Source organism: Gavia stellata, chromosome 27, assembly GCF_030936135.1.
Source record: "Gavia stellata isolate bGavSte3 chromosome 27, bGavSte3.hap2, whole genome shotgun sequence".
NCBI lineage: Eukaryota > Metazoa > Chordata > Aves > Gaviiformes > Gaviidae > Gavia > Gavia stellata.
Window position 1 is genome coordinate 2,512,774 of NC_082620.1, and position 17,304 is coordinate 2,530,077.

At 45.1% G+C, this 17,304-nt stretch overlaps 2 protein-coding genes across 5 annotated transcripts; one reads left to right on the top strand and one right to left on the bottom strand.

The window, feature by feature from the left end:
• Positions 1-961: 961 nt before the first annotated feature.
• Positions 962-1,882, bottom strand: RNF186 (ring finger protein 186). The gene has a single exon (XM_009812034.2). The coding sequence runs from the start codon at positions 1,880-1,882 to the stop codon at positions 962-964; it is 921 nt and encodes a 306-aa protein (XP_009810336.2).
• A 3,814-nt stretch (positions 1,883-5,696) lies between these two features.
• OTUD3 (OTU deubiquitinase 3) lies at positions 5,697-17,249 on the top strand. 4 transcript variants are annotated; one of them, XR_009484498.1, is made up of 10 exons: positions 5,697-5,866; positions 6,948-7,096; positions 7,857-7,969; positions 11,116-11,238; positions 11,961-12,086; positions 12,703-12,799; positions 13,082-13,263; positions 13,609-13,808; positions 15,947-16,078; positions 16,416-17,249. XR_009484498.1 is itself a non-coding variant. In XM_059829954.1 (9 exons), exons 1-8 carry the CDS (start codon positions 5,697-5,699, stop codon positions 13,783-13,785), a joined length of 1,137 nt encoding a protein of 378 aa, XP_059685937.1. In that variant the 3' UTR covers positions 13,786-13,808; positions 15,947-16,127. The 4 variants fall into 4 exon arrangements, 2 of the variants coding, with proteins under 2 accessions (XP_059685937.1, XP_059685936.1); XR_009484497.1 differs by lacking the exon at positions 16,416-17,249 and having other exon boundaries at positions 13,609-14,048; positions 15,947-15,966; XM_059829954.1 differs by lacking the exon at positions 16,416-17,249 and having other exon boundaries at positions 15,947-16,127.
• Positions 17,250-17,304: the final 55 nt, after the last annotated feature.

Consider the following 17,304-nt stretch of genomic DNA (forward strand, 5'->3'; position numbering starts at 1 on the left):
GTGAGGAAACTGAAATGTTTTGACAGTTGTCAGTGAGGAATTGAAACAGAAGTCAATGAGCAATTAACATTATTAAACTTTAATGGACACATTCCATATAAAAATTTCACATGTGGTATGGTATAGCAATTGACAGATTTCTGTTTATCTCTGTGAGCATCTCCAAGGGCAACGTCATACTTAATGTAAAGAAGGCAAGAAGAGAGGCAGTGCAGGTAGCCAGATAAAGGAGTTCAGGTGAGAGGAACTCTTTCTGTGCTAAATAACATGGGGAATTTGGAGGGTCACGAGCTTTTGAGAGCCTTGCCCTTTGCAAGCCACAAACTCAAGATTACGAGTGTTGATTTTGCCTCTTCCTCTCCAATTTCGTGTGTAACTTAAAATGGCATTAACTGGCATCCCCTTTTCCTAGTCCCTTTCCCATCCCTGCCAACAACCATTTGGGCAGTGACAGGGATTAAAGTGATCATCTGGGTTAAAACTACTCTCTTCCATTGAGGCTAGGCATCCAGTCCCTGATTTAGCAGTCTCACTTCCCCACATTGTCACAAGAAAAGGTGTACATGTGTTAAGAGAGTGGGAAAACGCAACCACAGCTAGGGATTTTCACAGGATGTCGTCTGTCAGGTGTTTCAGATAATGTTCTGCAGTGCTAATCAGGAACTGACACGAACAAGAACAAAATGACAAAAGCAAAACAACAAAATTAGTAGCCTGGGATAAAAATTGTGTGGAAAGCCTACCATTTTTATCTCATAAATATCAACGTATAAATATTTGACTCTGTTTCCAGTAATGAAATTTAACAACACTGTGCATTGCCATCGAGCCAGCTTAGGCACCTGTTGAATTTATCACGTGAACGATTGCTTCCAAAGTCCAATAACTGACTGGCATGCCTGACATGCAGCTTTGCAGGCAGGACCGGTGCATTATCTCTAGGCAGCTCACGTTAATTGTTTCAGGCAATAGCAATGATGTGAGTTTCCTTGTGGCAGGAGGTGAGCGAGTCCCTGTTACGCCTCCAGGAGAATTTAGGAGTGCAGCAAAGCACCATAGACATGACCAACCCCAAAATCAGCATGAGACAAACTACCCATTTTATCAGGCCAGAGTATATGAACGGGAGGATGACGATAGTGAGAATCACCGCAAGCAGCAGGAGCAGCACAAGTCTCTGGATAGCCAGTCTGTTGTCTGCTGGAACATTTTCTTCTCTGTATAAAGCATCTTGTCTCGTCTGAATCCAGCTATTGCTGTCCAGCCCTATGGCAGAGACGTGTACCTCAGGATTCATATCGGGGTTTTCCAAGTGCTCCATGATGTCTTCTTTATTTTGAAGTGTGCGGATCAGTCCTCCTGACACAGAAGTGGTTTTTCTGCACAGGGGGCAGGTGATTATCCAGGTACTCTCTTCTTTCCTGAGGATAAGCTTCAGGCAGACAGCGCAGAAGGCATGCTGGCAGTCCAGGAGCTTTGGTACTCTGTAGATGTTGTACTTGTTGAAGCAGACTAGGCAGTCCATATCAATAGATGTTGTGGTTGAACACTGGTGGTTCATTTCAAAACTGCATACTTCAGGAGAGTTTGAGTTCGTTAGCGTAACGAGAGGCTTTGAGTTTGGACAGTCTTTTTCCAAAATCGCTGGTTTAAAGGCATCAGGACTGTCTCGCTCTGTGCCTGAAGGTTTCTCCATTTCTTGAATACGTTCTTCAGTGAATCCCAGCCTCTTCACGTCTGCAGCACCTTCTGTTAGGGGTCCTGCTCTGCTCATCTTGGCAGCACCTTCCGTGGTGGGTGCAGGACTGTCCTTTTCAGCCTGTGGTACTCCAGGAGCTGTGGATCCGTTCTCATTGCTTAGCTTGTCAGTGGATTTCTCCATGGAGATAAACCTCGGTGCAGTTTGTCTTCCCTTAGCTGAAGGATTTGCTGAGTTTCTGGCTCCTTTTATGTGTTGCTTTATTCCTGCTGTATGCATGATTGATTAGTGACAGTTAGCTTCAAGTGTGTTGTGCTCTTAATATACGATGTTTTTATGCGATGGGGACCTGAGTTAATGATTAACTTCGTGGCCAAGGCATTTTACAACGGCTGATAATATCACTGAGTAATTCCTGTCCAGAAGCAGACCCCAGGGCATTAGCAGACTGCAACCTTGTTCACTGTGATAGCCAGACACTACCAGTATTACTAAATTAGTACTTTATTTGTTGAAAGCTATTTCATTGGTCTCTAAACGCTGCTTTGCTGGACAGTGACAGATTTGGAGGAATTATCTAATATTAACATTGGTGTACTGAATGCAGTGCTTTGATTAGAGAGTGTAAGTATCACCAATTTTGAGTGCTCTGGGTAGGAAGTTTGCTCTTGCTTTAGCAATACTCAGTACCCTACAGCTGTTACCCTACAGCACGAAGTGAAGAATGAGATTGAGATTATTAATGTTGAGTGTTGAATGTCCTGTCTTCCTGCTCTTTTATCCTAGGAGCATCCTTGTTGGTTTCAGTCATCAGAGGGCTTCAGATGCGAACTGAAGCATGACTTAGGGTCACATAGGGTCTCACGGAGTCCGTGGGAGAGATCTGGAAATTAAAAGCAAGGTTAGTGTCTTGGTAGGACCATCCTCTTTTTCTTGGTGTTCAGAGGACAACCTCATGCACTCGGGAATGCCCTTCTGTTAGGTGGTTTTGTTAATATTCCGCTCTTCTGAAAAAAAAAAAAAAAAGCCTGAACAAAGCCCCTCACTCTCTACTTTCTTTCTACCTTTTTATTTGAGGGGTAAAATACAAATTGTTTCTCAGCACGAATCCTGTGGAAGGCAGGAAGGTGGAAAAGGAAGGGTCACTAATCCCAGAAAGCCATACTAGCTCAGCATTACCGGTAGAAGACACGCAGTACCAAGTCTGTAGCCTCAAGTGCACCTGAATTCTCAAGCTGTCTGCGCTGCCATGTACCAGCCTCTCCCTCCAACAGAAAGAAATGAAACAACTGCAATTTCAGAGGGCGAGGAGTTCAGGAAGACTCTAATCTCATGAACTTGCTCATGGGGGAATGAGGTGAGAAGAGCTTGTTCTTCTTTGCTGAGAAATGGTAGGAGGTTTGTTGTAAGCAAACTTCATAAAAGTGTCTGGGGGTTCCTGTTGTATTTCTGCTGACGTGGCACGTAGTGGTGTTTGATGGACTTTTGGGTGACCCCAGATTTTAGGAGCCTGAAGATCTTTCAGCTGCAGAAGCAGGACTCATACTTGAAGTGCAAGAATGTCTGGAAGTGGGCTGGGGAACTGCAAGGCACATTTATGTTTAAAAATAGGAGAACTTTCTATTGCATTTCACATACCTCTTTATTAGTAAGTTAACGCTGTTAAAAAGAAAAGATCTGGGAAAATAGAAGACAGACCTGCCATTTTTACAATGCTTTAGAAGTTTCAAATTTAGTCTGTCAGTTCCTGTGTCCAAAATGGAAATGTCTTAAAATTTACAGATTCTTAATCATTCAAACAGTATGAAACTGGCTTGCAGATGTTGGGAAGCTGGAACAGACACCAAGAGGGGCAACTACACTCCTAACTTAAATATTTCAGTTAAAAACTTGGTGGGATGAATTCCTGCCTCCATGTCTGTTTGCTCTGTCTTCTAGCAATGGGTGACTTCTGCGTGCCTTTTGACTGCATCTGCTGGAAACTCCCAGCTGGTTGAGAGGCGTCGCTGTTTTGCTACAGATGCATGGCAGCAGCGAGGACAACTCGCTTGAGGGAAGGGGAAGCGGAGTGTGTCGAGCTTCGGAGAGGTCCTCACACTTCTCCGGGGGTGCGGCTTACTGCCACGTTGCTCTGGGATGCCAGGGGAGGAAGCGTGATCTTGTGTGGGGGTCTCGGGAGGCCGCAACCGTGCAATTCCTGCTGTTCAGGGGAGTGTGTGGTCTCTCTGCCCAGTTTTTATCAGTCATATTGGGTTAAAAATGTCTGCTCCTTGTTGTCCTCCATTGATGAAATTTTCCGCCAAGTGTCAAAGGACCTGCCCTAATTTTGACTCAGCTTTGTCCTTGGCATCACAAGTGATGTTTGCTGGCTTGCATGCAGGCTGTACTTAACTGAATTGCCTACAGCCCTTGAATGCTACTTGGGCTAATTACTGTTTCATTAATCATTTGCAGTCAGTTTATACACTCCTGTTTTCCTGCTTTTAGTATGGTTGCATAAGAAAATGTGTTTCTATGGAATGCTTCTTCTGGACTTGTTTATGACAGGAGATAAAAGAGCAGTCGTGTCATTTCAGAGTAAAATCCTCCCTTGCCATAGGTCTTTGAGCACAATAATATTCAAAACATCCGAGAAGATACTGTTGATAGTCCTGTGAGATTCTTCCTGTGCTCATGCTATGTTTCAGATTGTGACTCTAGACAAGAGGAACTTAAAGAAATAACACAACTTAAAGGTACTAACAAATGCTTATTTGACCTGATAAGTGGGTCCTGGAACGCCTCGCAGGAGGGTCCTACCTGGCAATATTTGTCTCGCCTTGTCAGTCTGCGATGTGCTTCCATGGCACATCTGTGACATTCATGCCAAGGGAGTCAATTCAGTCATTATCTCAGTGTCTGTTCCCAAATTTGGCATGTTTCCTTAGCGTTTGTCACAAAGCCCTTGGGATGCGCCTCCTGAACAAAGAGAGGTAGGAATTAGACATAGATTTGACTGATGCGCAGCAGCTCTGCCAGCATCGGGCAGATTCTGTTGCGATACCGGCAGGGCAAGGAAAAAGAGAGTAAAGGGACAGAACGGCAGCGCGGGGGTTGTTAGTGGTGGGTGAGACACTGGAATAAGCTGCCCAGGGAGGTGGTGGAGTCACCATCACTGGAGGTGTTCAAGGAACGTGTGGCCGTGGCACTGCGGGACATGGTTTAGTGGGCATGGTGGGGTTGGGGTGGTGGTTGGACTTGGTGATCTTACAGGTCTTTTCCAACCTCAGTGATTCTGTGTGACTTCTCCAACTGGTTGTGGTGAGAAGAGTGGGAGGGTGGCAGAGCGTGAGGATGGTACGAAATCTTCCCCAAGAGCCGTACTCTGGACGAGTGGCCGTCTTCTTGCCGTGCCCCCTTCTCCAGCCCCCCTCCGCGGTTCAGAGTTTCCCTCGGTGCCCGGGGAAGTAGGACACGAGGGTTCAGGGCATTACACATACAGCAATTAATTGTTGCTCTTCCAGCTCTCCTCCTCCGCCGCTGCTGTCAGCCATGTTCTCGTGGTGCCACCTCGCGGGTAGTCAAATCTTCTCCCAAGAAGAGTGACAGCAGAATTAACGAGGCGGAGAACCTGGCAGTCTCGGGCGAAGCATTTTGGTACAATATTAGTGATTTATGGTGCGGCTCTTCACATCCTCCCCAGCCTTTTCCCCACGGGTCACCCTTCTCTCAGCTGCTCCTGACGCTTGGCTGCACCCTCCTTCCCTTCGCAGTTCCCACTGCCTGTGATCCCTAGAGCCCTCTGCTTCCCCCAGCCTCAGTTTCCCTCCCGGGACCCGCTCCTCTCGCCTTCCTCCTCCTCTTCTTCCTCCTCCTCCTCCTCCTGGAGGAATCCGCCTGGGGGGGGGGGGGGGGGGGGAGACCGGCGGCGCTCTGGCCGCCCCTGCGCCGCTCTCGATGGTTGCGCGGTCACGTGAGGGGCGCCCGGCGGCGCAGGCGCAGTGGGCGCCGTGCGGGGATGTCCCGCAAGCAGGCGGCCAAGGCCCGGCCTGCCGCCGGAGCCAGGAAGGCGCGGCGGTCCCGGCAGTCCCCCACCGGACCGGCTCCAGGCCCCGGCTCCGGCGGCGGGGGCCTCGCCAGGCAGCTCCGCGCCCTCGGCCTCAAGCTGCGGGAGGTGCCGGGCGATGGGTGAGCGCCGCGACGGGTCTCCCCGGCATCCCCGGGGCCGGCGTTTCCACGGGCCTCCTGTCCCGAGGGCTGAGGGCTTTCTCCTCCCCCGGGTGGTGGGGAGCCTGTGGCCCCGGGGGCTGAGGGCTTTCTCCTCCCCCGGGTGGTGGTGGGGAGCCTGTGGCCCCGGGGGCTGAGGGCTTTCTCCTCCCCCGGGTGGTGGTGGGGAGCCTGTGGCCCCGAGGGCTGAGGGCTTTCTCCTCCCCCGGGTGGTGGTGGGGAGCCTGTGGCCCCGGGGGCTGAGGGCTTTCTCCTCCCCCGGGTGGTGGTGGGGAGCCTGTGGCCCCGGGGGCTGAGGGCTTTCTCCTCCCCCGGGTGGTGGTGGGGAGCCTGTGGCCCCGGGGGCTGAGGGCTTTCTCCTCCCCCGGGTGGTGGTGGGGAGCCTGTGGCCCCGGGGGCTGAGGGCTTTCCCCTCGGGGCTGAGTGGGCCCAGCGCTCTGCAGGGTTAAGGGCTTCCCCGCTGTACCCCACAGGAATCAGGGGGCTCTGCTCGGTGGTTGTGCGGGGCTGTGCCCCCTGGGGCTGATGGCTCCCTTGGTGGTCACCTGCTCGTCTGAGGGCTCTGCTAGTCTTAGGCCTGATCCCTAGGGGGGCTGAGGGCTCCGCTGGCCTGCTGAGCGGGGCATAGGAAGGTCCATAAGTATTGGGTGAAAGGGGCTTTAGACGTGTCTGCTGAGAAATTGCTTAGTAGATCATTGGGTTGTTCTTTGCTGCATTATGTCATTTGTCTCGTCAGTTGAAGACAGTTTGGCCCAGCACTCTTAACTGCCCTTGACTTACTCTGTTAGAGCTGATGATATGTTCACTCAAAACCTTATGTTCTTACCAACGATTCTTCTAATAGCAGCAGCCATTCAAAGTACAGGGACTAGGTCCTACTTCACATTCATATCCATGTTGAACTTTCTGGGAAGAAAGAGCGCAGCTCTTTTGCTTTCCCTTTAACACCATATTCTTTCTGCTGCTACACCAGTCGTTGGTTTAATGGTGTATCTGTTAGCTGTGTTTCAGACACACTAACTTGCAGTTTCTCTTTCGGTAGCAATTGTTTGTTTCGGGCCCTTGGTGACCAGCTTGAGGGGCACTCACGGAACCACCTCAGACATCGCCAGGAAACGGTGGATTACATGATAAAGCAACGGGAGGATTTTGAGCCTTTTGTGGAAGATGATGTGCCATTTGAGAAACACGGTATGGTCTCCATAGGACGCTAATGGAAGGGATTACTGTGTAATGTGATTACATCTCATTTGAGCACCTTCTTACTAAACAGTTCCTCATCCCAGAACTATGTTAGGGCTCCTCTAGTTTTTAGAAACGGTGGGTTTACATTTCTCTCTGTTATCTTTCTGTAGAAAGATGAGCTATTAAACTTGTATTATATTTGTCTTGGAAATTGTTTAAATTTAGGAGAAACTTGGAGAAGGGAAGAGAGGCAAAAAAAGGCAAGGAGTAAAAATTTGCTGTTTTCAAAAGGAACTCGCAAAAATTGTCTAGCTCTCCTTGAATAATGGTGGGTGTTGAGTGGGTTTCTTTTTCTCCTTGACACTTGATATTTCGTAGTGGTAACCCAGGGGAAGATCCAAAGCAGAGACTGATGCAGCCTTTGTTCTAACAGGTTCGAGGATGTGCCAAGTACCATGCAGGTGATGCATGAAAGCGGTTTGGTCATTCAGTACGTGGCACTCTTCCTTCTGAGCTAACACAGCGCTGACGGCCTTGCATAATCCAAGGGTGTACTGCATTTTTTAGAGGTTTCTGTGGTCGTTTAAGACGCATTAACTTCTGCCGCTGCTAAATTCTTGCCTCAGCAGTCACTGTTTCACAGTTGGGATTTCCTTTCCAGAATTTCTTGGGGTTGTGTTGAAATTTTGTTACTCGCTATCCCTCTAGTGCTTTTGGAAGTGTCAGAAACTAGGTTTCCAACTCTTCTGAATGTTTTTTCCTTTAGTTACCAATTTGGCAAAGCCTGGTACCTTTGCTGGCAACGATGCTATTGTGGCCTTTGCAAGGAACAATCAAATGAATGTGGTTATTCATCAGCTTAATGCTCCGCTGTGGCAGGTGAGAAACAAAACTTCTTTCTTTTGGCCTGATTTTTAGCTGATGAATACAAATAGTGTTGAAACTTCCTGATTTATTAAAAGAGAGTGGTTGGTAGCCGTAGTTATCTGGACATGGTGTAGGGCTGTGCTTGCTTTTTCAGCCTTGAGGGAAAACACTCCAGATTTCAGCTAGGAGGAGAGGGAATGAAAGAAAACGATGAATGTATGAAAGATAAGTATGTAGAGGCAGAGCAGTATGGTTTAGTTTGGTTTTAAGCTACTGGCTTCATTGATACGTTTCTCTCTCCTGAAGATCAGACTACGTGTGGGTGACTTTTCGGATAGGAATTTCAGCCAGGCTTAAGGAAACCTGTATAATAAGGTTCAGGAATATGGAAATGAAGGTTTAGCAGGGCAGTCCCTGCAGTGTGTTGGGATGAAGCTCCACCAGTTCTGCATGGGATTTGGAATGAGAAGGTTTCTGTCAGTTGGAGAAATGAGGTTCTGGACTGGGCAGAAGAGGGAAGAAGTTTTAAAACCTTAAGGCGGTGTTTAATCAGCTGCTGGAAAGGACCGTGTGTATGGTTTCCTCCGACAGCAGGGCACTGGAACAAGTAATCCATCAAGTCTCTCCTACTCTCTTTTCTGTTATTTTTCTGTGGCAAGTCCACACCGAAATGGGTCCACGCTCGATCTCTGCCTGTTTATTGAGCAAGTGAGAACCTGTATTCAAGTCAGGATAGTTTCTGGCCCCAATTTACAGGCAGAACCACTGAAGTATATAAGTTAAACAGGGCAATAAAGATAAAAGACCAGATGAAAGCTGTCAGTGGTGTCTTAAACACATTTGAAACAGTGTCAGGTGGATTCCTGAACCCAGACAAGTTTAAATTCTTATTTATATGGCAGCTGTGTTCAGTAACACAGCTAACCTACATATTTAAAAAAAAAAAAAAGTGTACCTGACAATTAAACAAATGAGTGAGAATACTCACCCGCTTGACCTGTGAGAGCGCACAGAGGTAATGACCCTGCAGGAGAGTTCATGGGCTGCTGTTCATGTTTCGTTACTGTTCTGAACCGGATACTCACCTCAGTGTACTTAACTCTTATCGATATTTTGTATATCCTTCTGAAAACCTTAGACTCTTTTTCACCATTCATTGACCTTTCCAGGGTTGTAAATACAGAGTTTGTGATGAGGTTCTGTTTTGCATGAATGTAGTCTTGTTAATGAAAGGTTGTCTTAGGCTCTTGAGAATGACGTAAGTAAAGAGAGCTGTTAATAGTTGTAACATAAGGAGTCTCCGACCCGCACAGAGGATACATCAGGGCATCAGGTAATGTAGGGGATCACAACATGGTGACAATGTTAGCAAGTTGCTATACTTGACTAACCCAGGACACCCTTTTTCTTCATTTTTCTATACATCTACATACTTTTTTTTTCTCTCTCTCTGCTTTGGAGCCCTGGCAAAATTTTAGATTAGATTCCAAAGAGAGCATTTCCAGAGAGGCAGATCAGCAAGATGCTTAAAGCTGGTGGTGTGATTATCTCCTTTGGTCCCAACTCTGAAGCCAATGGTGAGTTATCCTTTTAATTTTAGGAGAACCATTTGTATACGCTGCAGCTAAGCTGGAAAAATGTGAGCAGAAATGTTCAGGACCTCCAGGTGTTTCTCAAGCTGTAGCCTAATCAAAAGCTGTTTGGAGATGGGCATCTCTGCATGAACTTTTTAGGGCTTTAAATGCCCTTTAACTTTTTGTGGTAGTGACTGTAAATGTAGAGCTTCAAGTTAGCTTAGATGTATAGGTTATTTTGTTGGCTTTTTGGATAACTGCTTACCTTTTTTCAGTGTTTTTGCCTTTTTTACCTGCAGTTATCTTTTACGTACAGTTCCAGTGTACTGTGGAGAGAGCACGCAAAAAGAGGCTTCACTACTGAGAGCTAAATTGACTAATTTTCAGAATAATCTTTCAAGACCTTTGGGATTTGTTAAATAGCTCTTTACGCTCTGGCAGAGGAGAAATGTTGAAAATAAATCTTACTCGAATCCAACATGTTGAATAACTTAATAGGATGAAAGTCAGGAGTTAATTATAACCAAGTGTTGAGTTGGAACTTAAAGGTGAACAAGTGTAAAATAGATGAATGGAGAATATCTGTTGTGAAATCTGAAGTACAACACAAACTGCAGACGTGGTTGAAAGGTGACTTGGTGTATATTCTGTAAGTCGGGATAAGCAGATTCAAAGACTTAAAAGGATTGGGAAATTCTGGAGCCCTAAAGCAAGCGTTTCTTGTCATTTGCTTGCTGACGTCTTCTCCAGGAAAGCTGTCAGATCTTTGAACTCTGGCTTGACAGGTAAGCAAAGGAGATGTGCAAATGCAATGTGATTTTCTGCATTCCTTGCAAGACTTGGAATGCTGTGTAGCTTTTAGCTAATAGTTGGAGACACTGATGATCAGGGTAGGAATTATTCTTGCATCAGTACAGATAATAGGGCAGGAATTTTCTGTGGAAACTGCTGGACTTGCTGACAAAGCAAAGGAACGTTTGGTTGTTAACAGTGCTACTGAATGGAGTTAATACATTTTCATAGTTTGGCTTTATTTCTATTAGTCTTTCTTTTAAAAACAAAACATACCCACTTCAAATGCTAACTGTTAAAACAGCATCTTGTCCCAACTGCAGAACAAAACTTACTCTGGGTGTCTGTTTCCACTGTGGTCGTAACTTGAACGGACTCTTTTTTTCCTCATGTTTGAGGGGAAAAAGGCATTGTACGCTCAATGGGAGCTGTCACTGAAACTGGGTCTGGGAATATGATCAGAAAACTAATAGCCTCTCTGGAAAGATTAGAAAATAGTTTTGAGCTTTCCACTGAAATATTTTCATAACATGTTCTGTTTGTTATGATGTAATTGACCCAACATTGTGTTCTGGTTTTCAAACATTACCCCTGAGGCAGAAGCTCTCTTGTTACTGTAGGCACATCTGGATTATTAGGTCAATTCTTCCTGTTTAAAGATGCTTCAGTAGCTACATACTTTGCTTCTGATCACAGTGTTTATCATTGCTTAAAAAAAAAAATAATACTTTGAAAAATACAATGCTGAAGTTGATTCCAAATCCTCATTTGCAATTTGTTTGTTTCATTTAGATTCGGGGCACAGACAAAAACAATGTGAGGGAACTTCATATTGCCTATCGTTATGGAGAGCACTATGACAGTGTGAGGAGAATCAATGACGATTCTGAAGCTCCAGCATATCTTCAGATGGAGGTCGGTTATGACAGAATGACCTGAGTCAGCTGTGGGTGATAAACAATACAGATGAATGTTACCAGTTGATTTCCTTTCTCATTTGCATTGAGGTTGAGAAAAGAGTTTGGTCCCTGTGTCACACTGGGGATAGAAAAACCCCTAAGGTCATTGTAGCTAGTGCTGCCTGCTCTCTTGAGACAGGCTGTGAAGTGTTTAAATTACCGGGCTGAAAATCAATCCCAAGTCTGATGTTGTGATGTGGGCTGTAGATGTCTTGAAGCAATCCCATCTAAATCACATACTCATGCACCTGGAGTGCAAAAACAAAGGGAAGGGAGGAAAGCGATGGAAATGCAACAGCTGCATACTGTAGTCCTCTTCATAGCTCACTTTTTTGTAATAAGGAGTCAGCTGTGCTGTCCTTGAGGTTCTCTGCACACAACTGTATAATGTGTGGTATTGTAATAAAACTAACACTTCCTTTAAAAAGCCAGTGATTGTTTATTGGTATGCATGATCTTGTAGTATGTGAGAGGCTGCTCAGTAGCGTATGAGTCATGGGAAACGGTGTCAATGATGATGGAAGTTACACAATTTCCAAGACGCTTTGACACAGGATATTTCTGAGAAAAGTGTGCCATAATAATTAAATTTGTTATGATGTCATATGTTTTTTTACTGCATATGATGAAGTTGCTGCACATGCTTGTGTGATCTGGTGGGCTTTCCTTTTCTTGCAGATGCTTTGCAAAAATGATTTGAGTAAGGAGGAGGAAGTGAAGCCACAGAAGGGTGACTCTGAAGATGAGATTGAAGTTGAAATGGAAGATGCTATACAAAAAGTGTGTAATGCGACTGGATGTTCAGTAAGTATTGAGTAGCCTTCTTACGCTTAATGTTCAAACCTTCTTGATACATGAAAGTAGCCTTGGGAAAAATTCTGGGAAATACTCATCTTGGACAATTTCAGTACCACAGCCACAAATCAGGATGGTTTTCATACTAGACTCAACCCTTAAATGCAGATGGAATACGTACTCTGTGTGGACACCTAATAATTTTGGAAGGTTTGTCTTGCAATCTCTCAGAAAATTTACTTTGAAACAAATTCTGTAAAATTTGAAATCCTCTGAGGATGTCTGTAGTTGAACATCCCAGATGACTAGTTACTCTGTGAACCTTAGCTTTTGTCACTGGATCGCCTGTGTGGTTCCTGCAGATTGCTGCTTGCATTGTGAAAATGCATATAACAGAAAGGGTCAAGAGCAAGAGAGTTACGCTGAAACAGCATTTTCCTTTTTCCTGATATCATCAAGATTTTAAGATTTTCTCCCTCACCGTTTTCAGAAATGGAATACAGCCTAATTGACAGGTTGTAAAAGCAGACAGCAGCCCTCTCTCAGTGGTGCAGATGTTTGTTAAATGAATGTATGTCAGTGATTTGAACTCTCTTCAGTGTTATCCTTCTCCTTTTGTGGACAGGACATTGATTTAGTAAGCCACATTCTGGAAGTGGAAGACTACAATATAGAATCGGCAATATTTGCCATCTTCCAAGTGAATGAAGTGGAAAGAATCAGTAAGTATATGGAGTTTGTCACCTGGTGCTTCAGAAGAATGCTGTCTGACGTTAGTGTTCACTGTAAACAGCAGTTCAGTAGGGACAGTAGCGATTGAAGCTTGCTGTTGGCTGTGCTGCCGTCTCAGCCTTTCTGTACTCAGGAAGGTTATTAGTGAGGGCAGATTCAATTCAGCTTCCAAAAAAAACCCCACTTTTCCAGAAAGTCTGGGAGAAGGAAATGGCTGACCCTGAGACAGCTTCTGGTAGAGTGTGTCTGAGAAAAACCTCTGTTGTTGATAGGTGCTGAGGAGCAGTGTGATCCCCAGAGCAAAGATCAGAAATCATGTAGCAGAACTCTGCGGGAAGAAAATGGAAGTGGTTCAAGAATCTTTGGAAATCAGAGCTTGCATCAAAGTGAAATAGAAAACAACAAAGAACAGGCTAGATCTGGTGAAGAGAATCGAGCTAGCAGAAACCCAAAGGTAAGTGAAGGGTGTTTTGGCAGTGATTTACGCGTCCTTTAATGATTAGGGGAACGCTTAGGATTGCTTAATCAGCAACTATCTTCTCCTTTGAGTTAAAAAGAGCTTCCCCTCACTGGATTTTGTTGCTGCTACAGCTGTGACTTCTCTGATACAAACACTTAATAGTGACATGTGGCACTCTTCCCAAAATGACACAAAATAAAGTCCAGGTAAGTAGTTTGGAATAAACGGTCCCTGGCAGCTGCTTTGATACCTGCTTGTCTCCTTTCCAGTGTATTACTTTTTCCCAACTGAGCAGAAGACGTGTGTTTTCAGCTTTGTGTTTTCATCCTTCCCTTTCAGGTATCTAAAAAACAAAAGAAGGAACAGCAGCGGCTAGAGAAGAAGAAGCGGCAGGAAGAAAGGCACCGACAAAAGGTCTTAGCCAACAAGAGTAACTGTGCAGATAGCAGCAGGAGAGAGACGGACTCAAACAACCACGTCACCTTGGTGAAGGCCATGGCAGCTCTAAACATATGACTGAATGTGTTCCGAGTGCTCTGGTGAGAAAAGCAAATAAAACTGATGAAGACAAAACTCCCCTTAAGTAATATTTCCAAGCACCCATTGTTGTCTTAAAATCCGTTTCTGCAGAGATCTCTAAGCACACATGAACTTCCTGTTTCTTGGTTGTGGGACAAACAATTACTCGGTAATTCTGCATCAACCTGTGTGTGAGAAGAGTTGTTTGAACTTCACAAAAGAGTAGAGACTTGTTGTTATAATTTTGGACTTAGGTGAAGGTGAGAACCTTTTCTTCACACAGCAGTGTCAGATTTGCTTTGAGATCTCTTGATGTGCCTAGATTTTGGTTTTTTTTTATAGCAGCTTTTTACTTGGTTGTGCTTGGAGGAGCTTTATTTTACCTTGCTGTCAGGGAAGGCTTAACAGTTCTCAACTCAGGAACATGTTTGGTTTTTTTTTCTTCTATTTAAATTTAAACAGTAAGGGAACAGAATCGCAGAATCCTTTCCAAAGCTAAGTCTGTCAGCCAACACTGTATCAAACATGAGATGCCTCTTTTCTTTCCCATGCAAGAATGCAGTGATAAGTTTTAATCTAACTAGAACTGCTTGTGTTGTTGCACTGGGCTGTTTTGGAAGTGATTAATACATGAAGGCAGAATGGGATTGCTGCATCCATGCTTGCGTCTTCCTTAAGTTTGAGATCAGCTCATTTGCTAGCTGTTGAGACCTTTTGAGGAAAAAATAATAATAATAATAATACCAGTGGACTCTGGAGACCACAGAGCCAATTCATCCGATCTGGTGAAAGCTAATGAGGTAGTAAAATGCGACGTGAACAGGCATGAGACTTCTGTTGAGTGTTATTACTTGGACATCTGCAATCTTATCTCCTTTGCCACACTCTGGAGCTTTTGGGCTGCTCCAGAGCTTTAGTCCAAGCCAGGAACTTGACAGTTGTTAGTCTCCAAATGAAATTAGTGTAGCCAAAGCATCAGGAGTCCTGGGAGCAAGCTTCCAAGTAGCAGTGATCACTGGGAACCCTGCCTACTTCACTCTTCATAAATCAAGCTTTTTCCAGGGTAGAATTTTTTCATCTTAAATTCCTCTTCAGTGAGGTCACCAAGTACCGTAGAATGTACAGCTTGAATCCTGTGATGCTCTCCACTATAGGGCTGGGAATTTGAACTGAAGTATAAGGACTGTGGGATTTGGCCTTCCATTTATGCCTTGCAGTGTTTCAGCTTCACTCAGGTTTTTGGACTTGTATCAAGCACTAGGCCTGAAGAAAGCACATGTACACGTACACACACAATAGGTAACAGGAGACACCTCGTCAGCCAGGGCAGAGATGAAATAGATTTTTTGAAAGTAAGGTACGTTGCTTTTGAAAAAATTCTATGCATTCTTTGAAGTTTCCAAATCAGCACGGAAATATAAATGCCTTTTTTGACTGAACTGTCAAGATCTGAGCTAGTGCTTCTTCATATGCTCTGCTACTGTTTATCAAGAGCATTTGGAGAATAAAAAGAAAGGAGCTCTACTTTAAGTACTGGCGGATTAGGAGAACAGGCTTTAATGCTGGTGAAGAAGCTCCTTTGGTTCCTGTAATGAGCTTGGTGGAACTAAAAAGTAACACAAAGCAGCTCTTATGCTTTATGGTGGGACATCATAGAGCCTGGCAAGTGAAGCAGCGTGGTAAGTGCTGCTCTAAGTGCCAGTGGTAGTCATGAGTAACCACTGTAGAGGGAAATCTGAGTAGGATTTCACAGGTAGGAAGAGCATGGATGAGCCTTGAATTCACAGTACTATGCTTAAGGTGAAAAATGACTTGAGTAAAACTCATTTTACGCCGACCTTAGATAGCCTGTTGTAAGCGATGTTGCTTACTGGAATTCTTTTTCTCCAAGACAGTCACTTCTACAGTAGTGGAAAGAATGGCAAGTCATAGCTTAATGAGGAGAAAGTTGGAAGTCACTTCACTGGTGTGATGAGTTGAAGGCAGCGGGCATAGCAGGGTGGTTCAGGGAAATGTCACCTTTGTCTTGTCCGGCAGTATTTTGATTTGAAAAGCAGGTGGGTTCTGCAAATTGGAAAAGACCGTAAGAATTTGCAGTCGTATGTTACGGATAAGATGTTTGATCTTAATGAATTGCTTTTTTATCTTCCTGAGCCAGAGCTGATAGGAGGATTATCGTTCCTTTGAGCCTGGGGAGCTGTGAAGGGAGTTGTCCTGCAGCCAGCAGACGGGAAGCTGAGCTTCTGTAGGTGTGAAGGGAGCTGCAAAACCGAACCTCATCCCGTCCAGGGTAAATGGGCAGGCCTGCAACAGCAGTGTGTCTTAAATAGCGGAGAGAGAGAGAGGCTGACCTTCAGCTCATGGCCTCTGATGCCTGTAATCAGATATGTGGCTGAAAATGCTTTCATTTCCAAGTGTAATACAATTAAAACAAACTCTTAATGTGCCGGGCTCATAAGTCTTGTTAGATGAGTCAAATTATCTCTGTTTTTCCTGGGATAGCTTTGTAGCTGCACAAACATTTTGTATCCAAAGATGTTAAAACTTTCATTTTGCCTGTTTTGGATTTTTCCTTTAGCTGTTGAAATTTCCACCTGACCTTACGATGTGTATTTTTTTTTTCCTAGGGAATCCTTATGCAGCGTTCCTCAGGGAACTCAATTTTATGCAGAGAATTTGCTTTGTAAACAGGTCGTGGATTTTCCTTGCAGGAGGAAGGGAGGCAAGAAACAAGAGAAGAGAAACATCATGATTCATAGCTCATGTTTACTCTTTGGTGGAGCTAACTGTGCTTCGTAATATGTGGTCATAGGACAATAAGCCCTGCACGTTCCCTTGGTATTTGAGGAGGATCGCTGTTTGCTCCTAGCAGCTAGCTTACATCTTGGAGGGTCACAAGTGGGCAGAGGGTCAGGAGTGTGCTCTGACTGCTGCTGGGCTGGCGGGGTCACTGTCAGCCCCTCGAAGGGGAGTACGCGTCAGAGCGGTGTAGAAAGCTGCTTTCCCTGCATCCTATCTACCACCGTCGTCTTCCCCAGACTTATTTTTTTCAAAATCCTGCACCTGCAGGTAAGGAGTTCAGCTGAACTGGAAGTTTTAAGCATTTAGCCAGGTCCTGATGTCCGTGAGCGTGTGTTGGCCTCGCTATGTATAGGAGGGCTTTTCTGCTTGCGCTACTCAGCTTCTGGTGTACCTCGCTCCTTCTTGGAGGGCTGCCTTTTGCTTTATTTAACAGCTTCGCCTCATCCGCAGTGCCTGAACAGCAGCAGAAGTCGCATTGTCTGCAGTATCCACATCTGCAGTGCTCTCGGAAGGCACCTTCCTTCTCTGTTGGAGTTGGTTAAAACTACACAAGACTTTTCTTCTCCTTTCCCCCTCTGGACTCTCAGCGGAGCACCTGCTTCCGTTACCAAACAAAACCTCCTCTGGTTTTCCGATGCTGAATGCAATAAAGGTTGCAAACGTGCCAGCTGAACTGTGCGAATGGAGTTGTGTGTACGGGGTGCGCTGTGGGTT